Raw genomic sequence first — 27980 nt, forward strand, 5'->3', positions numbered from 1 at the left:
GCGCTGGGTTGTCGGATGACACAAAAAAGATTTGCGCCAGCGCGGTTTCTACTCAAGGAATAAAAGATCTGTAGACTGTCATGGTATAAATATTTTTTTTTTTCAAGATTTAAATTTAGGATCCCATGCTTTTTATGCGGCAATAAGAGCAAGAAATTAGAACACTTGAAGGACCAGACAATCTGCGATCGTAGCCAGGTGCGTATAGAAAGAGCAGACGATTTGCAACCATACCCACGCGTGTATAGAAAAGTGCACTTGGTGCTTTTTTCAAGTTTTTTGGTGTAACAATAAACGAGAATTTGCTTATCTTTATTATCATGCACCATAAAAAGTGCCGATCAGAGTATGCGATACATAGCTACCATGCGGGGAAACAAAATTTAATTATATTTCTGCGGCACGTTTGGAGAGACGCGGACAGATGGAACAGCAGAGAAGAGCAGAGTCTGCCGCTAACTTCGCGCAGTCAGAATCATCCCTTCTAAGTTCTGCAGTTCCTCCACTGCTCCTCTACGATGTAAGTGTTCGTTGTGTAAGCATTTACTGATTATCGAAAATTGGGCGCCGATGCTTCGTCCCAAACTGTAACAGCGAACATAAGTACTGCGTGGAAAACGCTCGAACTTTCAAAGCTCCAAATGACATTGAACGCTTGCAGGAATGGGCGAGAGCTATAGAAATCAAGGATCGAGAACTGACGAGAAACGATGTCTGCTAAAAACATTTCCCCAGCGGAACGCTCAGCTGGCGTAAATACTATGCTGACCTTGAAGGAGGTCCTTTCAGCTGGTCTTCTCTGACCAGCTGAAAAAGTCATTGCTGCTCCTTGGGGTGGTACTGGTCAGTCCCCGTCTCATGGCACTCCGGCCAGCATAGCGAGAACACGTTGTAATAGCTGCTGTCTCGTTTAGCGACAGGCATCGTGTTCAGCTAGCATACTTGAGCTGTAGCTACCTAATGCCAGGGCGGCGCACTGGTGTCAAGCATCTGCGCGCGAGCAGACAAGACCGAGCGACCCGGCCCCGCGCTCCCCGCATCCGCTGCATCGCTTCGACAAACCGTCACGTGACCATACGTCAGGTGTCTGGCGGTTGGTAGGGGGCGCTGTCATGATGTCTGCCGCCGCGCTCCTGCGTGACATTATGACGACGCGGGAAGGAGCGGAGTTGCGCCTCCTGAATTGTTCTTTCTCCGTGGCAAAAACACACCACTGATTCATTTGGCAGTATTTGCTCCATTCTAACCCGCCTCAAATCAAACATGCACCCGCTTTCTAAATGCCCAAGGTAAAAAAATAATGTAGAAATTTCATTAAAGCTCCTAAACAAAAGAGAAATCTAATTCACAACCATTTTTATCGAGAAAAATTGGCAAGGATCTAATGTGTGTTGCACAATGGTGGCCGGTTTCCTTAAGTTTCACCACATGATTTTTTAAGTCAGTTTCCCCACAATACAGCCATATTGTGCGATAAAGCATACGAACATTGTAAACATGGTTTTGGTTTCGTATCTGATTGCACCGCGCAACCAACTTTTGGCCCAATTTTCTTTAAGAAAGAAAGAAAAAAAAAAAAAAAAAAACTAGAATCCGGTAAATACTGTCAAGAAACATTATGAGCATACCGTTATGAAAACAGGCATTTCTGACAGGATATTTTCACGCGTGTTCAATCGATTCACTGTCCCTTAAGCTCCGCCGGGATGTGCTGCCACAACAAGGGTCACTATTGGAAACGAAATAGGGGCATGTATAGGGGCACGTGCATGCATGCTAACTGGTCAAGTTCGAATTATCCAGTGAAGGCCACTTTTAGGATAGGTATAACAAAAGTTTGGGACCATAAAAATGCATAGGCACTGGCCAGGACCTTCGGTTTGGATCAAATTAACTGAAAGATTGAATTAACTAGGGTCAAATTAACCTAAGTTTACTGTACGTCAAATGTGAGGCCACGAATTTCTGGAACTAAAAAAAAAAAAAAAAAGACCACATGCAAGGGCTACCTTGGTAGTAAATTAAGACTACTGATTTCGGTGCCACCTACTATACCGGCAAAATAGACATGGACAGTAGTTTTAAAGTAGGAAGAACAGGTTTGACTCATTACTGCTATTAAAAATAAGTGGTGGAACATGCAGATGCAGCACCATATAATATGTGGCACTGAAGCTCTCCTTGTTCAAGCATCACAAGTGATAAGACACAAATAAATGAAAACTGACAGATAATATACGCAGAGATATGAATATACCTACCCTTAGGCAAAATTTCCATGCTTCTCCACCTCCGTCTGAGGCTGTAAGAGAACAAAAGGCAGTCAACTCAGGTCTGAAGACACTTCACAAGAGAAAACATGGGCACATGCCTTTCCAATCAAATCAAATTGGGTAACAGTTAAACCTCGATATAATGAAGTCGATAAAATCAGCAATTTGCTTTGTTATATTGATATATCACTGTTTCGAAATTCGACCTTTTATGCAAATAAATACAGTCGCCGATCAATTTTTTTTACACGTAAGGGGGCCGCAGAATTTTCCGAATTATCGGGCAATCGAAAAAAAACAACCTTGAACGAGAAAACAATTCATCTTGATAAATCTGGGAGTCGGCGATGAATGATACAGTTTAATGCCACAATGATGATATCTTCACATTAGCAGTACGAATTAGGCAAAGCCAGCCACACTTTCATGTGCCCTCCACCCCCGCAGCTCAAAGCGTCACCTGCACTGGGATGACTCTATCTTGAAAAGCACTAGCAGCGGGGAGCGAATGATTCGTCTGCCTCTTACTCCAACGGGTCCCCAAAACTCGAGATTACACAACCTTCAATACTAAACGTGCGCGCGGGAAGACAGCTTACATGATGCCACGCTGTCTTGGCACACCCACTCTTTGCACATGCGGATGCACATGTGCTCAGCCGCGCTTACAGCCATGTGCAGCCACGGCCGACACATGCGCAAGAAATCAAGACGCGCGCCAATTTACCACCTCCCCCCCTCCCTCGCGCACACTTGATCACATTAGCACGAGCTCGCTCTCCTCCCCCTCTTTCCCTTTGCTCGTGCAGGAAGGTGGCACTCATAAAGCCACCATCTTGTCTCACCATCGTATGCTTTCACTCACACCTAAAGCACAAAGTGCGCGGAACTTGATAGGACCTTATTGCACTCGGACTTCATACTGAACGTGATGCGGCTCCACTTCGGCGGTCGCTCTTGTCGCGCCACTTGAAAAGCACATTTGCAAGCAGCCGCTTGTAATTCAATCATTTGACCATCTGCGTCTGCGGAAGTTTCCATTTATTGTCTCGGCATTCCTTTGAGGTGGCATTGAAATTTCGTTATATTGTAATTCCATACAAACACACTTCGTTATGTTAGGTTGTAAATACATGCTGTTCTTTGGACAAGAGGTTATGAAACGTTAAATAGTTCATTATGTTGAGGTTTAACTGTATTATCTTTGAAGAAGGAGGGAGCTGTCACAAAAAACTACAGATCTCAGCAGCTCAACAAGGTGGCAGCAACAGACATGGCACCAACAGACACATAATTTTTTATTTTATTTATGCAAAATAAACCTAAAGGCCCTGAACGTGGGTATTACATAGGGGGGGAGGTAATACAATAACATGGGAACCCCTTATACAGTAGAACCTCGTTCATACATTTTCAAAAAATACCCGAAAAATACACGTGCGATCCAGGATAACGTACGATCCGAATCCATTAAAAATTGAAGCTGACAAGCCCATTTGAGGTGCAAGAGCAGAAAACATTTATTTCTTGCAAAACATAGTTACAGTCGAATCTCGTTAATTCGAACTGACGCTGTGGGAGTCAAAGTTATGTGTATTCCAATGGGCGAGAACGCTCGGTAATTTGAACGCGAAAGCATTTGCGACGGTTAATTCGAACATAACCGCGCACCGACAATGCTCTCAGCAGCACGCCAAATCACGTGGCGGTGCCTCCGACTGGCAATACTCCGACACCGCTATAAAGCAAAAGCTTAAGAGAGACTCCTCAACGCCGCGCGGTGAAATAAAAAAGAAAGAAAAAAATACCGCGGCAAAAATTTCCTCTCAAATGGCAAGGTCGCGCTTCAGCGTCGCGCCGGAACATGCGTGTATGTGCCGACGTCTCAGCCAACGCAGCGCCTGCGGCGCAGAGGGAAGCAACGCGGGCAGTTTCGTGGCCCTTGCTCGCTATGTGATTGCGCGCCGCGATATTTCATGACTCGCACCGTTCGTACGTAGCGTTATGGTGCACAAATACGTCAAAAATAAGTGCTTTTAATTTGAACAAATTTTCGGGCCCCTTTGAGTTTGAATTATTGAGATTCGACTGTATTTTCTGCTGGTGCGTCACACCCTTGGACAGGAACAACTCCTTTTGCGCACATTGCAGACCCTTGTCCGCATTTTCGTTGTCTTTCGTGCGAAAGAGGCTTTGTAAGGCTTTCAGGCCAGCAAGGGCTTCGGCGAAGGTAGCTGGTGGGCGCAAGCCTTTGTTCTCGCCGCCGTCTTCAGGCGCCTCGTCCGCCACCACCTCCGCTACGATCTTGACAAATGAGAGCGCCTCGCGCCGGGCGCGCGCAGTGTCCACCTGTTTTTGCCGCTTAGTAGTTTGCGTTGAAGCGAGGAGGGGTGACGTATCGCAAAGGTCAATTCGCTCGCCGCTGCTGCCGCGCTTCGTCACTTCGGGCGAATGAGCAATGCAGAGAAGTCGCGGAGGGGGGGAATTGAGCACTGCAGAGAAGCAGCACGGCCGCTGTGTGCCGCTTAGCGCTTCACAAGCACATGAGAGTGGTCTTTTTGCACACCTGAATGATAATTTTTCGCTGCAGAACGTATCATACGACCGCAGTTTACCGCAATGCTGAACGTTGCTGCCGAGTAATCGTATGTTCCGGGAACGTATTAACTGGAATGTATTAACACATTCCTCTATGGGGTTATGTTTATTTTTCGCGATTGCGAACATGACGTTCTAGTGAAGTTCTACTGTATACTACTATGGCCGCCAGCGGATTGGCATGCGAGAACGCTGGTTCGAGGCTGCGAGATAATCAAAATGGTGCCGGTGGTGTCTTCAATTATTGATGTTTTGGAACTACAGCAAAAAGTCAGCAAAATCAAATGGCAAAGGATTTCATTGTCCGAAATTTCGAATGTCCTTGTACATTGATTCTATGGGCTATTCGGACGCGTTTGTGGCGGTGCCACAAAGGCGTCCGTATTATCAGGCATGTCTGAAAAATCGACCGTTGACTGTACTAGAACTGAGCTGTAGTCAATGCTGGCATACTAATTTTGACTTCCCTTTATTAAAAGCAGACCGTACAATATATCTTGATTTCTATGTACTTAAGTTACTCATAGCTTTCTACATTCTTGTTTGCCAATGCTACGAGACCCCCCGACTATTTGCAGCATCGTCACATCATGCACAAAATTTGTGTAAATATTTTGGGTAAATTTTATGATATAGAATATTTTATCTATATTTGGCATATTAGTTCTTCATTTGATAGTCAATTTGAAATTTACTATTCGGTATTCACACACCTCTAAAAACAAGTGAAGTCTTGCAAAATATTTTAGTGTTAAAAAAGCAGTGATAGGCTCACTCTTTTAAAATGTTGTTAGACTAAAAACACAAGTAAGTGTAGTTAAATCAAAGGTCAATCAATACCAAGCATCATAGCTAGCTTCCAGATGCAGTCCAGTTAAGCACTTACTCCTGAAGAAAGAAAGCTTTGATTCAGCTGCTCTCACCAAAACCCTCAGGATCGTTATCCCACGTAGCCAATTCTTCCTCAGTGAGCAAAAAATAGTGCAGCACTAGCCGTCGGCACATCTCCGTCACCGTAGAGTATGTGAAAAAGGTCATTTTTATCTGAGCAGCTTCCATCGTGGCAGGGTCTTGTACGTCTGCAGAAGGCATGCAAAAGCAAGGCAGAAGACTAAGTTAATTGCGGAATTCAAATGATACAAGCAAATTAAACTTCGAGGTTTTAAAGTTGCTCTTTGACTGCAAAAAATGCTGGAAGTTTTTAACAAAGTGGGCAATGAACAGTTTGAAATGTGCAGTGTGCAGTGTAGACACTCTCTACAGAACCACAGAACCTTTCTCCCTCCTCTCCTTTTTTCTCCAGGCAGTAGCAGTCGAAAAAAAAATTTATGAAGAGGTGCAACTTACAGCATGCCAGCTCCCAAGAAGGAACATTACCAAGGTTCTCAGAATGGTGCTAAAAGCACTGTTTCTGAGCAAATGGTACTAACATTTTAGCAAAAATATGGCATATTCCTCGGTACCAGGGCTACTAATGAGTATTTCTTTCTGTATTGTAGAGCCCAAAGATAGTATTCTTTGGGAAATAACATCCTATCAGAACTAAGAAGAAGGAGATTTTGCTAATATTAAAAGTTATAACCCTCAATTAACGGCTACCTGCACTGTAACATCTAATAGCAACATATACAACTATGACAGAGCACATCTTTAGTACATGGTACTGCATGAGCAACTGCCCAAGTTACTATGAGATTCTACAAAGCATGAAAAAGCTTGCATTCTTAAAATAAGCCATTTAGGGTGCAATTTTGTCATATAACAATGGTCGTCTTCAACCTTGTATTTACTTCCTGTCTTTAATGCTGTGCAGATGGTACTTTAACTAAGGAACACAATGCATTTCTGAATATCTCATAGCATTTCTAGGAGAGTAGTAACAGGTGCATGGTATAAAAGAAAGGAAATGGGCACAAAACTGATGACAAACATGCAATAAAATTACACCATAAATTTGTAAGTTTGTTAAAGTCAAGCAGTGACACTGGTCAGTCATGGGCAAAAATTGTCTACTAACCATCGGGAATCTTTGAAGGAGAGTACTCTGCGCACAAAACAATGGCCTTGATCAAGTTGAGGGACTGGACTATAAACCTTTCAAAAAGAAGACCTGTGACAACAAAGAGATGCAGGAGTGTGTAAAAGCAACAGCAACAAACATCCTTGCTATGAAACACGAAGTAAGGTTCCTAGGTAGCAAAATAGACTGCAATGCATAAACGAGAATGCATAGGTCTTTTTAGGTACACTGCATCTGTTGCGCCACCAACATTGTACATGTTTCTCATGCTCCTATACAGTTGAACCCACTTATAACGATACCAGTTTTACCAATATATGTATTGGATATAACAATAAACAGCCGAGCTCCATGAACATTTGTACGTGTTATATGGCGAAATAAACCGTTCACTACACCACTCGTATGCCCCGTTATAGGTTGGTATAACAATTAAATCAGGCTGCTGGGCAAGTGCACAAAAGCAAAATATATATATATGTATATATATATATTGAAAAAAGTCACGGTTTTGCCCTAAATGCGAAGCACTGATTGTGACAGCAAATTAATACGCAGTAAGGTTAGTAGCTTTATTAGCTGTGTAAACTGCTGTAAACATTTGCTTACTAACTAAATTAACAAGCACGGTGTCATGCACACACACGAAAACATGAACACATCTCACATGACGACCACGGACACTCGCTTTCAGAACGCTGGAGTGGTGAAGAGCGGCAGCAGCGGCGAGCAAATTCTCCTTCATGCTGCTTCTTGGTTCAACGCGAAACCAGGCGTGCACGAAGCCATCAGCTATCTTGGGTCGGCTAGCCATCGAACCCAGTTCAGAATACCTCCAGAATAGGACATGCATTGCCGAAGTAAAAGTGGAGATGTGCGTTACCTTGCCCCCCTCCTAGTGAGCACACCTCCCTGTTCCCCCCTTTGCGCGTGCGAAAGGTCGCCCATACTCTTCCCACATTGCTCCATTGCGCATGCAAGAAGATGTCATCACACCAAGCCACCATCCCTCTCGGCTCACCTTCGCATGCTTTCGTTTGCACCTACAGCATACAGCGTGCGGTTGCGATCTCATCGCACTTGGACTTTATACGGAACTTCAGCGCGACAGCAGCAGTTCGCATGAAGTGTCCGTATACAGCCGACTTGAGTTAATTCGACCATGACGGGACAAACAACATTTATCGAATTATCCAGCAGGCTGAATTAAACGAGATACGGAAAAAAGGCTAAAACACACCGCTGATTCATTTGGCAGTACTTGCCTGATTCTAACATGCCTCCGAAGCAAACGTGCACCGACTTTCTATGTGTCCAAAGTAGAAAATTAATGTAGAAATGACACTAAGGCTCCTAAACAAAGTAAAAATCTAACGAGCATCCAACTTTTTTAGCAAGGAAAATGGGCAAGGGTGTAACATGTGTTGCACCATGGCGGCCAGCTATGCAGTAAAGCATACGAACACTGCGAAGGCAGTTTTGGTTTTGTGTGCAATTGCCCTGCGCAGAAAACTTTCCACCCAATTTTTATCAAAAAAAAAAAAAAAAGCCCGCATTAGAATCAGTTAAATTCCGTGATCAGACATTGTGAGCTACGGTTATTGTTTTAAAATCTTCCTAGGGCAGGTCAAAAATGGGCATTTGCAACGGGAGGTGATGTGTGATCAACGCATTCACTGTACCCAAGCTTCACCGAGACAGACGTTGCCAGTAAAGGGGTCGCTATTGGGGTCACCGTAGGGGTCAGGCGCGAGCATGCTGGCTGGTCAAGTTCAAATTATTCGACAAAGGCCAATTTTAGGATCAAAATAACAAAAGTTTGGGCCAATAGAAATGCATGGGAACTGGCCAGGACCTACGGTGAAGAATGAATTAACCAAATATCAAATTAACCGGAGTCAAAATAACGGAAGCTTACTGTAATTGCTATCGAAATAAAATAAACGTGCCAGCAGTCACATCCGCCTGCATGCCCCATGCCTACGCCACATCTGCCTTGTGTCGCGCACCCCACACGGCACGGCTTCATTGTGTCGCCTTCGCATTGCTCCCTTCTCTTGACCCCCTTTCATGTTGGAGGGGTCAAAGGACTATTTCGATCCCTATCAATGCTTCGCCTTTTGGGTGAAACTGTGACATTCTTATCCGGGATTTCGCGCTTCTTTTCATTTCAGTGAAAACACTCAGTAGTATGGTTTATTTGTTATTGCCAATAATAGGGCATGGGAACATTGTAGTAAGCTGGTTGTTGTTACATTAGAATATTGTTAAATCCGGTAATGCTATAGGTGGGTTCGACTACTCCTTTTTGATTTATATATTTGAATTTTTGTCCCCTCTACTTTTTTCGTGCAACCTAGTTATAACAGTTATTGGTAATAACAATGGGATTTTCTTGGCACTTGAATATTGATATAATTGGGTTCGGCTGTATGAATGTGCAAAGAAGAAAATCCTCCTGCGGGCCATGTTTGAAATTTTTTTCGTAATACGCTGGAAGATTCTAACAACGACGTTGAAGGAGAAACTGAAATTGCTTTGTTCCATCGATGATAAAGCCAAGGCGACAAACATATAAAGATACTGTGCAGTACAATAACACACCACACCTGTTCATTTCAAGGCAATGATTCTAGATACCTTCTTTCTTCCTCCGATAAGGCCAAAGATGGAATGCTCACACGTTTCTTTCATTTTGTCGATTTCATAATCTTGAATTATCTCTCGTGTCATTCTGCTTTGGGCCCTACTTAGAATGGTCGTGTTTTCGAAGACTGGGCGCAGCCGCAATTCTGGCAGTAATGCCCAATTCCTAGATGGCCTGACACTGCTTCTTTGAAGTTGTACTGGTGCTCTTTAAGTCTCTGGTTGAGGCACTGGCCAGCCTGTTTGACCTATGTACATGTGTTTACACGACAAAGGTATACGAGGGCGGTCCGATAAGTACTTAGCCTTCAGAAGAAAAACGAAAATTTTGGAATGGTGTCGATTTATTTCTCAACATAGTCCCCTTTCAACTCTATACACTTGACCCAGCGATCCTCCAACTTCTTGATCCCATCAGAAAAATATGTTTTCTCCTGAGCTGCAAAGTAGGCTTCTGTGGCGGCGATAACTTCTTCATTCAACTCAAATTTTTGTCCGACGAGTGACTTTTTCAAGTTGGGAAACAAGAAGAAATCACTCAGGGCCAAATCTGGAGAATACGCTGGATAGGGCACCACTTCGTAGCCCAGTTCGACCAACTTGGCCGTGGCGACGGCGCAGGTGTGAGCTGGCGCGTAGTCATGGTGGAAGAGCACCTTTTTCTTCACCAAATATGGCCGTTTTTTCGGCGCCGAATCGGCCCAGTAATTCGGCGCAGTAAGGTCCTGTCACCGTTTTGCCCTTCTCAAGGTAGTCGACGAAGATCACACCTTGAGAATCCCAGAAAATGGTGGCCATCACCTTTCCGGCCGATGCGACAGTCTTCGCCTTCTTCGCAGCAGGTTCTCTGGGTGCAGTCCACTGTTTCGACTGTTCTTTGGTCTCTGGTGTGTACCAGTGGATCCATGTTTCGTCGACAGTCACAAAACGACGCAGGAACTCCTTTGGATTATGCTTAAACAGCTTCAAACACTGCTCTGAAGTGGTCTTACAGATGCGCTTGTTGTCCGGAGTGAGCAAACGCGGCACCCATCGCGCCGACAGCTTTCTCATGCCCAAAATTTCATGCAGGATATGACCCACGCGGTCTTTTGAGATGCCTACTGTCTCAGCTATCTCGCGCACCTTCAGTCGGCGGTCTGCCAATACGAGGTCGTGGAATTTTGCCACGCTATCGGCCGTGGTAGCCGTTTGCGGGGCCCCTGGGCGAGGCTCATCAAAAACCGATGTGCGACCACGTTTAAACTCGTTGAACCAATTTTTGACGGTCGCCATCGAAGGAGAAGACTCACCGTAGACGGCATCCAGTCGCTCTTTGATTTTGCTGCGCGATTTCCCTTCCAAAAACAAGAATCGAATCACCGACCGATATTGCTCTTTTTACATTTTTTAAACGGACACAAGAAAAATCACCTGCTTCCTCTTCCTCAAGCGGCCAAAAACAAAACCGAGAGCCTGATTCGACTTGACCTTTGCATGTGTTCCTCTAAGAGGGACACATGCAAAGTCAGTATATGTCTCATGCGATAGCGTCGCGCCCTCACGGTGAGGCTAAGTACTTATCGAACCGCCCTCGTAGAATATACAACACCCTGAATGCAATCCACGTGTTTTTCATGGTGGTTTATGGCACAATCGGCCTTCTCTCTCCTATCTGCATTAACTTTCTTGCAGAGCCCCTGCAACCGTTCGGGAGTGGAAAGCTTACATGACCTTTGTCATATGTTTGTCTCCTTGGTTTTATTATCGATCCGCTGTCATTGTATAAACAACACGTGCGATCAAATAAAATTTTTATATGAAAGTTAGCGCTGTGTATGTGTCTTCTTATTCTTGGTCCCTGTCGTGTTGCGCTGCTCCATGTCTATTATGAATTCAAACCAACTAGCCCGGCAACGTGCCCTAACAACCGTTGGTAATTATTGGTTTCGAAGACAAATCTAGTTCATTATACATTCATAGGCAGAACAATTTTACTTTGTAAAAACAAGGCTTCAAATACATGGATCTCTATGAGGCTTTCAAGGGGAATGGCATTTACTTCGTTATATCCATTATTTCTTTGTAACGCAGTTCAAGTGTACAGTCATCGACTGATTTTTCGAACGCCTGATTTTTAAGACACACCCAATAATTTGGATGCCTTTGCGACACAGCCACGTCCACATGGCATCAATGCATAAGAATGCCTGAAATTTTTGACGCTAAAGCCTTTCGTCATCCGATTTTCCGGACGTTTTGCTGTGACAGCAGCTCTGAAACTGCCTTAATAAAAGGCACCACTGCCGCCATTTGATTACGTCGCAGCATCCTAGAACCAGCGCTCTCGCACCCCAATCCGCTATCAGCTGTAGCCACTCCCGCGGCAACGCTATGCCTAGCTGTTCGACGTTCACTACCAAGCGCTCTCGCTCGCCGATTCACAGGCAGCTGTAGCCACCGTGGCAACGTTAGGCCTAGCTGCTTTGGCGTTAGCTACCAAGTGCTCTAGCATGCTGATCTGCTGGCAGCCCGCAGCCACCACTGCAGCAACGCTTGGCCTGGCTGCTTCGACATTCGCTACCAAGCTTTTTACTGCTCAGTGCCATCTCTTTCATTGAAAGTATTTGCCGCTGTAAATAATGGCGCCGACTCCTCCTTTGTCGCCTATGCTGATGGCTTCTATGCGCTGAAAGCACAGCAAGGGGGAAGCGTTGCATAATGCCGGTTCCCAAGTCAGCTTCGCTGCAATACAGCGGAGTTACGCGGTGAAGCACACGCAATGTATTGTGGTGAAGTTTATTAAGATCGGAAAGGGGCAACTGTCATGGCACATGGATATATTCCTCAATTATACACGTGTGCACCCGCTGTTTCCTGTCACAGTATGAGCAATGATATGCCTAATAAGTGTACTGGCAGGCCTTCAGAGCTATCTTCGCACGTGCCTGTGGCAGTTGGAGCCCTTGGCTTGCATTCATTTTTTCGGACTGCTCAATTTTTCTGACGTTCTTGCAGCCTCTAGGGAGTCCCAAAAATCGGACGTTGACTGTACACACGACAACTACAGGAAGCAGTGATAGGATGCACACAGACACAACTAAAAAGCCACGTTTGCTGTAAAAAGTGCCCACAGCATGCCAGTAGCATGCTACTTCAAATATTGCAAAAATACCAACCTTCTCCTGCTTCTGTGAAGCAAAGGGAAACTGCAGTCTCTAATGACGGCTTGATGAAAGGGATGTATGAGAATGGATGCAGCTCCAAAACATCGTGCAGCTGAGTGAGATAATAGGCAACGACATCATAATGTAAATACAGCTTACTCTACTAACCCTCATAACATGGCCAAGCATTTGTCACACCCCTTATACTCATTCAAATGACAGCATTGAAACTTACCACTTTGGTAAAGAGCACTACATACTTCTCACAAATTAGCCGAAGATTGGGGTTGATACACTTCAAGGTCTTACCTGCAATGAAAGGAAAGTTCTGATTGTAATAAGCTTATGTGCTTGTAATGTGTTCCTGCTTAGCGCTGCACAACTTGCCACACTTGTATAAATAAATGTTTCTAGATTGATCTACTATGAGCAGTGGTCCATCTTAACATAGGGATGCCTTTTCCTTTCACATTTTTTATTTGCTTCACATGATACTTACATCGTAAATATTACTGCCACATATTTCTAGAACATCTGATTGATTAGGCTGTGTTGTCATTCACATCATGATCAGTTCAATTACCTGGAAAAGTTAACATTTTTTAATAATTCTGCCTTTGTTGCTTACAGACATCTTATTAGTGAGGACCCTGACATAATGACAAATGCATAAGTTCCTTTAGTGCCGCATAAAGACATACCGTATTTTTCTACGTATAACCCACCACCGCATATGCCGCACCCAACTTACAAAAGCTCAGAAAGAAGAAAAAAAAAAATTTCGCGTGTATAAGCCGTGGAAGTAACTACATACAACAACGCTAAAACCCTTGGAAAAAGTCTCCAATCGCGAATGCACGACTCGTCCACTTAGTTTCTCTGACCAGCCTCCCCCCCTCTTTCGGCGATGTTGATAAAGCCGGATTCACACAATGAATGTGCTCACGGACAAATCGGTCACGTGACATGCTCCATGAATTGGAACACTTTGCAGCTAACATTCGCATGACGGAGGGTGAGCGCGTAGAAGGAGCAGCCCTCGCATGGGTAATGGCAATGGAGCAAACACGACCGAGCTGTATCGCAAAGCACTTTGCGCGGAACAAGAGAACATTGCGGGCATGGGTGATGCATGTATGATCACGCGATACGTAATCGGCAAGCTCAAATCGCAATTTTCTCCATCGTGCGAGAACTCTATCATCAGCTTCTGCTGAGCTAGTATGGCCATTCCGCGCAGCTCATCTGAGTTCTAGTTTGCCGGTGCTGCGTGCATTATTTGCTAACTACTAAATGCAAAATGGCGATTGATAAAGAGTAGGAGAATGGGCAACCATGGAGAGAGAGGGGATAATGAAACTGAATGGTGGAGAACCTGGCCTTACGGTGTGGCTTCACAGCAGCGTGCACCGCACTGTCCTGAAGCAAGACGGCAGCGTGCACCGCCCTGTCCTGAAGCCACAACTCCTGGTTAAATTTACATATAACCTGCACCCTTAATTTACTATTAAATTTTTGTGCATTTTTGTTGCGGGTTATACAAGCAAAAATATGGTACACAACTTTGTTTCCATCGATGTACCTACCATTAAAGTTGAAATAGTGCAGAAATACTTAATTTTTTTAGGACCTATCATGTTAACATAAATGTAAACTATTCTGAGCACCCCACACTCTTCAGATCATTGTATTTCAGAAAAATAATATGGGACTCAATGTACGGATGGTTTGACTTTAAGCACCCACTTCTAGTTTTGGTTCTCGAGATTCTAAACAAAAAACAGGGCACTTCATAGATTGATTAAAGACCTATTTACTTATGCATCACACACAAGATACAAACTTTTTAAAGCTAGTATTTCTGTGAGAGAATCACCTGTTGAAAGTTTCATAAAGAAGTCTTTCACCCACTTTACATAGTAAGGACCTCTCAGAAATTCTATGGTTCCTTTATTTTCACATTAAGAAGTGGCCACTATAATACTGAGAAGAATAGCTGATAAGATAAACTGACTGAATTCAGAAGTCCAAAGCATCACAGTGGCTATGACATGCTGTAGCGAGGGCTCCATATCAACAGAGTGGCACATGCTGCAATGTAAGTCCTCCACATTATTTTTCCTAAACTTCTTTATCGCGCACTAAAAGCTTAGTACATAAAAATTTTTTATTCCATTCCCATCCAAGCGTGGCCCGGCATGGTGTTCTGGGAACTGAACCCAGGACATCATGCTCGGGAGCAGACCACCATAGCTACCACTGAATGTAATGGATAAGACATAAAGAAGTTTCATTAATTGAAGTTAAGAAACAAGGGAAGGGTCACTGAAAGACAATGCTCAACTCGTTATAGATGTAGTCTTTTAAGTATATTATTCAAACAGCTTGCACAAACATTCAATAACAGGAAAAACAAAATTCTTGTTATGTCATCAGTAACATAAGAAAGAGTTAAGGAGACTCACGGCATTCCAGCATAGGCTTCATCCATTGGAATACAAGTGTGAGGAACATTGTTGCTTCGGGTACTCGTGCTGGCTCCTTGAATCCGTGCACCACCAACTTGCGAAGCACTGGCAAGGAAGAATATAACAAGCTGATATTACTTGCTAACATTTGTAATCAGAAGCTTCCTGGAGAAATTCTGCAGAAGGACATCTTTGACAGGATAAAAAAATCCTCCAAAAAATTGACATTTCTTTGGTGTTTAATTCAACATTGAAAGGGAACAACATAGAGAGAACCATTATTAAGTAAAACCAGATAGGTAGATCATACTTGTGAAATTGATAATAGGTCAGTCTGACAATAAGCAGACTTAGTAAATGAGAAAGAATGCAATAACAAAATAAATGCCATAACAATGCCTGGCAATGAGAACAGAGTACCGGTCAAACCTAGTCTTAATGGCAAAATGCCTATGCTGATAATATTTGTTACACATGCGTACCTGTCAACCTGTGATTATTAAAATTTGTAAACACCCCATGGACATGATGTGGAAGAGTCGGTGGAATAGGATGCATTTTTAATAAGCATTTCCTGAGCAGAGACTGACAAGCAACACATTGTTTTTAGCTCACAGTAACTACTTTAGCAACTTTGATGTTGCTAATTCTGAATGCTACAGGAACTTGTTCGAATAAACTTGCTTGAAACAGGTATCTTTCTGGTGTCTTTTCACCACCAGAAGACTTCTAAGAGTATGGTTCGAGACTAGAGAACAAAAATTTTTTGCAAACAGCACATTTTGTAAAACTTAATGCAATAGTATACTCGTAAAATCGTAGAACAAGCCTAACCTTTTTAAGGCGCTTTGGAGAGAGTGGGCTGGTGTGAACACCTTGACCCATTCACCATATATATGAAAATAATTAGGGGTGTGCGAATGCCAAATAGTAGATTTAAAGTCAAATATCGAATCGAATATCAGAAAACTTAACACAAACTTTTATGCCTCCAAACCGTGTGCGAAAAACACAGTGCTGCGCATGCCCAGGAGGCTAATCACAGTACTTAACAAGAATCTTGCTAGCTATCAGTAACTTAGGTACCTATAAATCGAGATGTATACAGTAACCCCTCATTAATATGTAGTTGGTGGGGAACATAGATCATGTATGCACTAAGCGATGTACTAAACCGACAGTGGCAGATGAGCGGCTACAGACTTACAGGCCAAAAACATGTTAATTCTTACTGAAACACACGTAGATAAGTTTGATTTGCGAGCAGGCAGCAAAAGGCTGTGATTTGCACCTGCTGCCACGGCGCCCTTGCAACAATGATGATATCCTCAAACTCAGCAAGGCTGCGAGCCAATTTCTCCCTCAGGTCCCACTTCCTGCGAACGCCCTCATAACGGTCAACGCACTAGCTGCGTCGGATACGGAAGGGCCATCATCCACGTCGTAATCCATGACGACGACATGGAAGCACTAGCAGCTATGGGAACAGGAAACACGTGATGGCTACCATGTTTTGACGTCACTATCGGTGGCGACAGCAGTTCAGGAAAGGTCCCTGCGCCACAATTTCACTATCTATGGTGTGCGCGCATGGCATTTTGCAGATTCCACACTTGTACACGCCAAGAAATTAACTAAATAATACGCATTAACTGTATGGCGAGCGTTAAGTGACTATGGCTTAAGCGGTCAGCCAATACATTAGACTCAACAGAGACAGGGCGGGAGATTCATCGTGACTATAATTAAACTGGATTTACTTATTGAGCAGGTACGTATTAACGAAGTTTTACAGTAGTATGCTCTACTCTTATTAAACGGGACACCAAATTAGTACGCCAGCACTTATAACAACTCAGTTCTTATACGAAGGTCTAGAAAGTATTTTTTATTGATTGCTGTCAAATGTCTGTCAAATAGAATTAAGTGCTTTTTTTCACTCTGAAGCTGAAGAAAGAGCAACATTGTCCTAAATACCAATGGTCTTTTCAGTTTAATAGTGGGCCATACAGTGATTAATGGCAGTCTTCTATTGTTTAGAAAGTGTGGCTTTCCAGTTTTCTTCCAGAAAACAGGAGGTTTTTTTCCCGTCTTTATGGCAGGTGGTCTTTGTGGGTTAAGATCGTTACGGCCAATCTCCGCGACTGAAAAAAAAAAAAAAAAAAACACAAAAAAACAGGTACATATAACGTCACTTGGAACCGCTCCGCACAGTCATTGGCGCCATCAACCTGCCATCCGTGTAAATGCACCTGCAGCCGGGGGTCACTCGAGGCTACAAAAAGAGACCGTTGTGAGCCTACGAACAGCTTTTGGAATGAGGGGCTACCATACCATATTTCGCCAGGATGGCAGCAGTGAGCATCCAACGGCCATTCCGTGCACTCGCTTTCGTTGGCGATCTGATTTGTCGGCTTTCTGTGGGTCGTGCGACAGATGTGACTAGATTTCCATTAATTTGGTAACCGTAACTTTAGTCGCTGACACCTGACAACGCAGCTCCGATTAGGCCTAACGGGCTAGACAGTGTGGCCAACTGTGAGGCCATGATGAAAATTTGCCGCCCACCAATGTGATGACGGACCGCAAACCGTAGCGGAAAGCTTGTTGCTAAATATCCTATGGATGGCTCATCAGTGATCAGTCACAAGATCATGCATACAAATTAGATTGATGGCTGTTGAAGCGGTGTTCGGGTGCGCAGTCATCCAGCCGGCAAATAGTACAGCAAGCACGCATGCCACACAATACTAATGCTTCCGTGCATTCCACAAGAACTGGTTTTGTTGTTCCCTCTGTTTGCTTAGCGCTAGTCATTTAGATCGGTCCGGTAGACCTGGTTGAATCTTGTACAGATAAAGATCACACATCGTGGGAATGCTGCGCGCGTCGAGGGACCGATCACGGCCAGGTCATTCACCGAATGTACTGATAACTGAAAATCGAATATTAGATATTCAATTCACAAATCGAATTGTTCAAACGTTCACTATTCGATTCGAAATCGAATATTCGAGTATTCACACACCCCTAAAATAATCATTGAACGAAAGATGACAGTACCGGAAAAATAAGCATAAAGGTAATAAAGAGTTGTTACCTTTGAGGCAGAGATATGATTTTTCAAGCATAATGCCCACATTGTTCGGGTTGTTTGCCATTTGGTTAAGGAAGGCTTCTGTCTGGTTTGTCCACAGTTGCAATATAAATCCAAAGATATTGCTGGCAAGCTGCAAAAATGAATCTTGTCATTTTGTGATAAAGATGCCAGCAACTCTCATCATTAACACTTGGTTAGAGATACTTACATATTGTATACAGATGAACTGAACACAAACGGCCCAAATTTGAAATTTTGTGTCGGTCACACCATTAAGATGCTGGACATTGTTACATGCTGCCTGTCTTATGCCTCAGGAATAAAGTACAGAATAAACTAAAACTTGTAGCTTAGCGGTTCTTCGAAGAAATAATTGTTTGCTCTTTCAAGTGAATGAGCATACCTAACATAAAAGCCCAGCACCTCTAAAATCAACAAGCTCAGTGAACTCACAAAGAAAAGAAAGGGAATTATGTGCTAGCTCAATAAAGCTAAAATATGCTGCAGTAGCCATCTTGCCAATTTTGGAAAGAACCTTCACTGCTACACTTGAAATCTCCCCTTTACGTATGATCACGTAACTGTGATTACAAGTTATTTGCGGAAAGATGTCTGTGAAGAAACAATTGTATTCTAGCCAGCACGTGCAGTCTAAATACGAAAGACATGGTGTATACTCCTCCCATCACCCCCACACAACACCCCTGAACTCCTGGCTCAGTGAGGAAGCCATGTGAAGTGATCTACAGTGGTCAAACAAGGAATCCGGCTGGAGCCCAATGTTTTGACAAGTGCACTTGTCTTCGTTAGGCAAGTCCCCTTGTCGAAACGTTGGCTACAGCGACATAATTCCTTGTTCTACCACTGTTATTCACTTGAAGCCTCCATTTTCCTGTGAACCTTTATCTTTTGGAGCCACGTGAAAATTTACTTGCCTGATGACTAAATACTCCAAAAACTTGTGCGGTCGCCCAAACATTGTTGAAAAGACTTGATCTCTGCAGTTTGGTTTCTCGTTACCCAAGCCATTCACACACATAAACACAAAAAGCTCACTACTTCCTAAAATTATTCACATTGATTTGGCTCTTCCAAGTCAGTTTCCCACGAAGGACGAAGCATTGACAGCTATAGCAGGGTATTAGAAAGGCTCATAATTTTACTGGCACTATAAACTGCGGTACACATTCACTTTAGTATAACTAAAGTTGTGGTACCCGACGCCCAGAGACACACATAAAGAAAGTTAGTTCAATGACTGTGAGCACTTGTGGTTACAGTGCTGGCATGGTAAGGAGAGCCAGCAATGAAGAATGTTCCATGATGCCACCCCTTTTACCGTTTCGCCTGTGCAGCACCTTCAAAACTCAGCAGATCATGCAACCTTCCATAATGGGGGCGTGGGAAGACAGTGCGCATCAAGGCACCAGCCTTTTCATGCTAAATACTTGCCCTCACTGCTGCACTCATATGCTTGCTCCCTCTCACTCCCACAGCAGGTCACATGACTTCAGACACTTGGCATATGGGCTGTGAATACTAGTCCAACCCAGGAAAGCACACTCATGGCAGTGTTGCCATCCCGGTTTAGTAGATTGAGTAGATTCTTTACGCTGGCAAAGGACGAATTTTAAATGAAGCTTTTGCAGGAAGCAATCCAGTGCTTATTCTTAGTTCTAAAATGTGCCATCTGAGAAGCAGTGACACAATACAATGACTTCCAAAATTCTTGGTGCAATGCATGGTTTGAATAATCACATGGTGTAGTGTATCTTTTAATACAGTAACTATTAAAAAGGGGTGCCTTGTTCCAACCTTCATAATAGATTTGGAAGGGCCTCAGGTGACATCACGTACCTCCAAGTCTGAAGTGTTGAGTGTCTTTTAAGTGTCTTTTAAACTATATTCTATTAAAAAAAAAAAAAAGAGGCACATATTGCTTATGCATGGCAAGACCCTACAATTGCTGTCACAATAATAAGGTGACATAGTTAAGAACTGACCTCTTGAAACACCCTTCGGTCCCCAGCAAGGCGTTTTGATGCCAGCGATTTTGTGACATGATGAAGCACGAGCAGGCTCCTCTGTTGTGGAAGATCATCTGGGTTTCGGACAACTTGTAGCAAGGTTGGCACAAGCTCGGGCCACTCAGTCGGGCAGTCAAAGCGGGCGACTTTTGACACCAACACGGCAAGTTGTAAGGCAAGCTGCAAGAAAGCCGCACTTGCAGTATTTTCAATTTTGCTCAGACAAACATTGAATGCGTCAACCAATTTAGCAAATCCCTCTTATTTTGCAATATCTTAACTTTTGTGGATAAAATCACAAAGCCTGAGGGGAGTTCCTATGAAGAGCATACTGCTTGAACTATGAGGTGAGTACACTATGTGACAATGCTCAGTTTCTGCGCACAATGCTGTGTTTGATCAACAGTGGGCGAATAAGAGAAGCTCCACACTAGAGCCAACATTTCGACAAGAGGGCTTGTCTTTCTGGTGGCATGGGTAGCCCTAGTTGAAACTGTTAGCTCAAGCATAAGGCTTCGCTAGTTCCCCACTTTGATAGATTCCAAGTCTCCACCTTCAGTGAACTTTTCATCTTGTCTCCACATTGAGACTAACACGCAGTGTGACCACTTAATGCTCCCATTAGACACTGTGGGCCATTTTGCATGGCAGTTTCGAATCCCAGCTAAACTCTGCCGACGCGAAGCTACCCTGCTTTGTCGAATATGGCTAGAAGTGGCCTTCACGAAGACTTTTGCATTCTGAATTGGATGGGTCGACGAGGCCTCGTGTGATGACTGGTGGCAAGGAGACTCTTCAACTCTTTGACTGTCCTCGCCACAATTTACAAAGACGATTGCTCGCAATTGCGATAGCGCACTTTGACCAAAGACCTTTAACTGAGGAAATAATTTTACAATGTAGAAATCACAAGCCATCGCAGCAGAGGGCGACGAGGACACTGTTGCAGTTTTTAAGGACAACAGACTTGGACAAGTGGCTGTAGCCTGAACTGATGTTTATAGTCCTACAAGTGCTACTGTGCTGTGCGGTCATAGTAAGCGGTGACAGTGACCGACTGTGATTGTGTATTTGAGCTCCCTTTCTTTATCTATACTTTCCTGTCACTTTACCTCTCCCTCTCTCCCCAGTGTAGGGTAGCAAACCAGATCTTCCTCTATGGTTAACCTCCCTACCTTTTCCCTTTCTTATGTCTCTCTCTCTTGGCATGGCAGGGATTAGCAGCAGAGCCATTGCATCACATGAGAAGACATAATAAGAATCCTTCCCCTAATCGTTTTGATAAGTCCCCGGTAACACAATCCTTTGTGGCATCCCTCAATTTATGAGGCCAAAGTATTTTACACAGTGCAATCATTTTCCACCAGTAGATGGAGCAACTGCCACACCTGTGTTGAAAATAGGCAGTGTCCAAAACTATGCTCCAGTGCTGGCGCCCTCTGGGTTAAAAATGCGGATCTCAAAGGCTATGCTTTTGCTGGGTGCATGGGTGGAAGTGATTGCGAGAGCCGGAAACATGTCATAGACGTTGAGTTTTGGACATCACCTATTGCTCTGGTTTTCCTGCTGCTGGAGGAACTGTTTAGTTGTGATGTTAAAAGAAATCCAGCCAATAGCTAGTGTGTTTACAGATACACACAACAGGAAAAGTGGAGGGGATTTCAAGAAGTTAAAGGAAAAGCCAAAGAGTCTCAGCAAAACTGTAGGCTCCTTGCTGCATGTACAAGAATAACATTTGGCTCAGACATTCACGAAAGCACTGTCTGGTGACTAAGGCCCTTTATGTACCACGCACGGAAAGTGTTTCGAGGCTAATTTATAGGGGCCCCAAAAGACGTGTTGTCAGTGAGGCCTAAAAATTTTAAATGTGAAAAGCCTCGACACAGATATTAACAGTTCATAGACATTCCTGTCCTTGGTTTAAGTATAACGCACGACTTGCCTGGTTGACTGGCTCATGAAAATTTGATATCATTTTCTGCCTCAGAACTTTCTTCTCATCTTCTGATATTGCACTGCAAGAAAGGGATAAGGTGTGGTATTAGAAAAATGTAGGCATGACACTGTGGAAGAGAAACAAAAAAGGAAGGACGTTATTTGGCCATGCAGTAAGTGCCAACATTCCGAGTTGATGCGCTTTAGCCTTTTTCAGCCAAGATGCCTCCATGTGAGGATGTATCTTGTTTTGGGCAGTGGAGGCAGGAAAACAAGTGTAAAAGTGTTGTAGCATCTGACATTAAGCAGCAGAGGCGTACATAAAAAATTGCTAAAGGCCACTCAATGGGAGGGGGAGTTAGATAACCCCAAATTGTTAGACAAAACTAAATACAATACTATTCTCATGCACGTATTTAGTGCAAATGAAACTATGTTCAGTACATTTAGGAAATTCTTATTAGGTTGATTACACTGTTTGTTTTACCAACTCGCAACTAAGTTCTTATCCTTTTTAAAGGCCACGGCTGATACCACTAAGCCAGGGTTTGCCCCATGGTGAGCGGCGGTGGAACTGCCGCTCACTACTCCGGCTTACCGCCCACAGTTCTGATTGACCTGTCCAAATTTCTAATTCTTAATTTTTTTTCGTGATCCTCGGGTGTTCCTTTATTATGTGGGGAAACATTAGAAAGAAAAGTGATGTAGAAATTGAAAATACAGTCAAACCCAGATGTATCGAACCCACATATAACGAATTATGTATAACAAACAGCAGTAAAATGCCCTCGAACATTTTTATTTTTTTTATTTTATTATTTTTATTTATTCATACTGCACGCCAACATACTTGTATTTTTTGTTGTACTGCAGGCCAACATTTTTGTATAACAGTTTTATTTTATATATCGAATGACCGATATATCGAACTTTTTTGTAATCCCCTTCAGATTCGATGTATCCGAGTTTGACTGCAACTCACTTTACTAGTGCACTATCAACAAAAACTGGTTGGAAAATTGGGCGTTTGGAGCTGCCATCGCATTGCGGAGCGCGACTTTCAGTTCACGCAAAGCCGCCATTTTGGAATCATTGTAAAGAGATAAGACCTTCAAATAGCCATAACACCATATTTCGCTGTGCACAAATACAGCAAAAGAAGCAAACAAAAATGAAAAAGGTAGCGTCGCGATTCGTTACTGCTGCCACACGGACACAGGAAGCGCTCTTATTGGCTGACGCATATCTGCATCGCCAGGGCATGTTTTGCACATATTTTGACAGTGGCAAGCTGTGTATTTCTTTCTCCTGACGATGTTTGGTGATCGCAGTAGGATGTGGCACTGGTTCGCATTAAGTTTCATTAATGCCTCCCAAAATGCAAATTAATTCACAATTCAAAATTCCAGAATGGTCGTATCAAAAAAAAAAAAAAAAAAGCGAGAGAAAGAGGGTGAGAGAGATGCAGTTGCTGCGCGTGTGTGTCCCCTTCCCAGGTTGAAAAATGTCCACCCCTCAAAAACTTCTGGGGAGAACCCTGTGCCAAGCCTATCAATTATTGCTTGCCCTTGTTATAAATATGAAGCACAAGTTCACAGTTTATGGCTTTTCACTGCCATTACATGAGGCGTACTTCTAGCTTTTAATCCTGAGCACGAATTAAATTTACATTTGTAACCTACCTGTTATTAACAAAACCGAAACAAGTGTTATCAAAATAACATAACCCAAATGCTCACTTTTTGTTTCCCAAAGCACAAGTGCAGCTATTTTTTAAACACTGAAAAATAGTTAAACTGCATAAGCTGGTTAAACTGTAAGCTAAAAACTAAACCAAAGTATACGACTACAGCCAATTTGTAAACATGCTAATGTTGCTGTTAATAATAATAAAATTAACATTAATAATAATTTGCACCAAACAGGGCAACCATGGATGTGCCCTGTTAGGGTATATCCACGGCCAAGCTAAGCTGTGCAAAATGGTGAGAATCCATACGCAAATGTACTTGCCAGCCCGCCGTCCATAGTAAGAGATGAAAATGCATACAAAGATGAATGCACACACACGCAGCACAGATAAATTACAGGGAGCACAAGTAACCACCTCGGAGAGGGGGTCTACCTATTAGGGAGGTGTAAAAGTTCAACACTATAGTTACTGAAGCCGACTGGTGCAGAGCAAAGGGGCGGCACAATGATATGGAGCTCAAACAGACATGAGGCATCGGTGAACGTATGCCGAGAGGGGTGGCAAGGAAATTATTTATCCCTGCCAGAAAAGGTTAGGAGCTGTGGCAGTGAGTCCATGCCCAGATGGGCTGAGGCTGACCAGACTGTTTGTTCAGCCTTGATAGAGACACAACGTAGGTACTCTTCAGTGAGCCGTCAAGGAGACAAGTCAGATTCACTCTGGCAACTCTTCTGCGATTGTATGAGGGCTGCCATCGGAGGCACTTCAGCCGAGTGCCATACTGAAATGCTGGCAAGCCAATAAGATTCAAATAACGCTGCTGAACACTTTCAGGCTGTCAATTAAGTGGCTCCGGTATGGGCTCCACACTGCTTAGAAATACTCAAGGTGCGGGAGCATGAGTGCAGTGTATAAGGTCCAGAAAATGGTCGGACCGCCCATTTTCACACCCGTGAGACAAATCCCAGGAGGTGTCTGGTCTCGATGGCTGCATTGGCAGTATGCACGGAGAAGGACAGGCCAGGGGTAAAAGCGACGCCGAGGGTAGGCACTGATGTGGCGCACTTAAGAATGTCAGAGAGGGTGTATGTGGGAGTTCCAGGAGTGTGAGTGCGACTGGCCCGAATGACGACACACTTAGAATAGCGCACTTTCAAGATGGCTGAAACAGTGGTGAACATACATCACACACTCAACTGCAACTGTGGACAATATATTTACGTTGCCTGAACGTTTTTGTCCATACATTTTTACAATGAATGACTACAAAAGTAGTTAATACCATGCACTTACTTAGTTGCTGTTTTCCTCCAGTACCGTTCGATGCCATTCTTTATGTACAGGACTGCCAACCACCGCACATTAACTTCCACAGTATGGTCTGAAAAGATGGACTGGAAGGAGCAAATAAAATGCAATTAAGTGGGAACTATGAAAAGAACAAAAACCAACATAAGCCATGTAGCGCATCCATGGAAATGATGTAATGTAAGTGACCAGCAGTAGCTCCATCATACAACCATGGCTGCTCGATCAAAACACTGTGCGTCTTTGATCGAACGGCTGTGGCACAACAATGGTTCATTATAGGGACTGACAGAACACACACTTAGTTGACTTGCACATAAAATGGTCTGTCATGAATAATCGGCTAACAACTTGTGTACATACAGCTCCATCATGACCTGCTATTTGTAATGTATTATGTTGTGGCACCAAGCTTGTATAGTCAGCAACTAAATGTTCAGTGAACACTCGCTGCAAAAGGCGACACCAGATCATTTTTTTTATGGAAAAATATGTCCTACATTTGATAAGAGTTAAGCTGAAGATGACTGCAAAAGATGTGTAAAAAGGTTGTTCATCATACACTTCTCAAAAAAGTGGGTAGTTCCTACACGGCTAACTATGGCCTGAGCACAAGAAGCCTTTTTAATGCTGCAGACTAAATTCTCGTACGTTATTCAACGATAGTGAACTTTACTTTGCAATAAGTCTCCAATTCGTAATTCGTGCTGCCTTGCTTACACTAAGATGCACGTCTAAAGATCATAAACAAGGTTCAGAGTAAATTTCGTTTGTCAGAAACCAGGATTTCATGCACACAGCTTGTCTTATCTGCAATCGCTTGTCAGAAGATTGAGCGCCTAGGACAACAAGCGCGCTTTCGCAGTGAGACTTCCAGCTGGTAAGCTGCAGTGATTTTTGGTGCACCATTATGAAGAAGCCGTAAATGTGCTATGTGATCAACCATTACATAGCATTGTGTTCGACCTCCTTTATATACCTTGTGTGCGAGCTAATATGGCAATGTGAAGGAAATGAACGCCCCAACGCGTACGGATCATCAGCCTCCCCCAATTTGCCCAACCATAGCATTGTCGGCGTTTTAAAACTTACGACGTTAGCCGTCGACTTCCGATACTGTTACACCATTCAGAACTTTAAACTTAATCGAGATATAGGAAGTCTTCACGCACACACTGGCCAGGCAAGCTTACGAAAGACAACAACGGCTTACCAACAAAGCCGAGTAAAACCACTTTTCGGTTTCCCAACACTTGAGCTGCTGCTCGGCAGGCTTTAGCTGTTCAGCGTTCTGACTGGCCGCTTTGCGAAGTGTTTCTAAAACAACGGCACAGTTCTCCTGGTTCATCTTGTCACTATCATTCGGCAATTTCGTTCACTATTTACAAGAGGTCCGCATTCACGTCACTCGTGGAGGCCGCCATTACAACTACAACCCACCAAAACGAGATGCGGAAACAGAAGAAACGAAACGTCTCTGGCATATCCGGTTCCGTTTTCAGTAATGGCGACGGCCACGGCGTCTGCCTGTTTCTGAAGGTTTGTAAGGGAGTTTCAGGCATGACTACAAGGTTTTTGCCTTGGCAATTAACCTCTATTTAGAAATTTCGACGAATGAATTCGAGAAGCACACTCAGGCAAGTGTTCTTACTTAACGACAAAGTGAACTATCTACTGTTAGCGACGTTGTCGTCACGGAAACGATATCCATCTGTCGAGTGCCCCACGATTAGCCGGCTTTGATCAGTGTAAAACAGCTGTTATAAAGCTAGCACGATGTATTAACCTTGCGTTCTGACTTGCACTCTTATAGTTATTGAATTTTAGTCTAATAACACAGGTGATTGTCCCTTTGATCGAACGCAATGAGCGTACTATGACTCCGTCATCGTGCGAGGTGAAATGCTTGGCACACGCATTGATGTTTCCCTGTAGGCGGCTAAATGGAAAGAGCGCAAGGGGCCATTACGCACCCTTATGTACAGGTGCCATGTGCCCGGCTGTATAGATTAACCATGGACAGACTACCAACCCACTACGGCCGTCAGGGACAGCAACGATCCCAAGTTATATATCACTCGCCGAGGTAAGCAAGTGTCATTTTGTCGTGCTGCTGTCGCATCGCTTTTCCCTTTTGACCATGACAATTGCCTGTACGCAGGTTCAAAGGATACGTCGCCAGCCTTGTTCTCTGTAAATGCATCCTGGCATACGCATACTTCCTCTCGTACAATATCTTAAATTACCTTCACGTTGTACAGTTCCTCTTCATCGCTCGCCTTGTGTAAGTACAACATCTTATGATTTTGGCTAATCTTCATTTAGAATAATTCGCGCTTATTTGTATGCATTATGGCCTTTATCAGTTTTCATTAGAGAATGCTAAGTTGTCACCACGTTACCCAACGTGGTGCGTACGTATCATAGTGTCATATAATCAGGTTTGTTTGCAGTAGATGGAAAGCTGAAGCAAACAAAATCACTCAGCTTTCATTGCACACATTTATTTGGACAGGCACACCCTCAGTAAACTTGGCACTCTTTACTTTTGCTTACGCTTAAGTTCAAGAAATCACACTGAACTAACTTAAGGCATTAGAATGACTGCAAATGAAAACATAATATAGACTTTGCTTAAATAGAATGAGAAGGTCTGCTTAGTTACATGTAATAAGGGAACCTTCATTTAGGTTAAGCTCACAGTATTGCCAGAAAGAACATGACCATTCACGAATGCCAAGTGCTGTTAACATCAGTGAAGAAATA

At 43.5% G+C, this 27980-nt stretch overlaps 2 protein-coding genes across 3 annotated transcripts in view; one reads left to right on the forward strand and one right to left on the reverse strand.

Moving 5' to 3' along the window:
- LOC119442867 (importin-11) overlaps window positions 1-26648 on the reverse strand; it is a 67207-nt gene extending 40559 nt beyond the window's left edge. Inside the window, exons 1-11 of the mRNA XM_037707911.2 lie at window positions 26428-26648; window positions 25200-25300; window positions 22221-22293; window positions 20255-20458; window positions 18252-18381; window positions 15149-15256; window positions 12919-12992; window positions 12696-12795; window positions 6889-6981; window positions 5795-5950; window positions 2262-2302 (exon numbers count right to left, since the gene is read on the reverse strand). Coding sequence (XP_037563839.1) covers window positions 2262-2302; window positions 5795-5950; window positions 6889-6981; window positions 12696-12795; window positions 12919-12992; window positions 15149-15256; window positions 18252-18381; window positions 20255-20458; window positions 22221-22293; window positions 25200-25300; window positions 26428-26562 — 1215 coding nt within the window. The 5' untranslated portion in view covers window positions 26563-26648. The remainder of the gene's footprint in view (window positions 1-2261; window positions 2303-5794; window positions 5951-6888; window positions 6982-12695; window positions 12796-12918; window positions 12993-15148; window positions 15257-18251; window positions 18382-20254; window positions 20459-22220; window positions 22294-25199; window positions 25301-26427) is intronic.
- A 57-nt stretch (window positions 26649-26705) lies between these two features.
- The window catches only part of LOC119442868 (zinc transporter 5-like), a 34645-nt gene continuing 33370 nt past the window's right edge, over window positions 26706-27980 (forward strand). Inside the window, exons 1-3 of one of the 2 annotated variants that reach the window (XM_037707912.2) lie at window positions 26706-26851; window positions 27200-27300; window positions 27376-27498. In XM_037707912.2, the coding sequence (XP_037563840.1) occupies window positions 27230-27300; window positions 27376-27498 (194 nt within the window). In that variant the 5' untranslated portion in view covers window positions 26706-26851; window positions 27200-27229. Of the gene's footprint in view, window positions 26852-27149; window positions 27301-27375; window positions 27499-27980 lie in introns of both variants that reach the window. The other variant, XM_049662427.1, reaches the window with a different exon arrangement.

The sequence above is a fragment of the Dermacentor silvarum genome, chromosome 2 (genome assembly GCF_013339745.2).
Source record: "Dermacentor silvarum isolate Dsil-2018 chromosome 2, BIME_Dsil_1.4, whole genome shotgun sequence".
NCBI classification, from domain to species: domain Eukaryota; kingdom Metazoa; phylum Arthropoda; class Arachnida; order Ixodida; family Ixodidae; genus Dermacentor; species Dermacentor silvarum.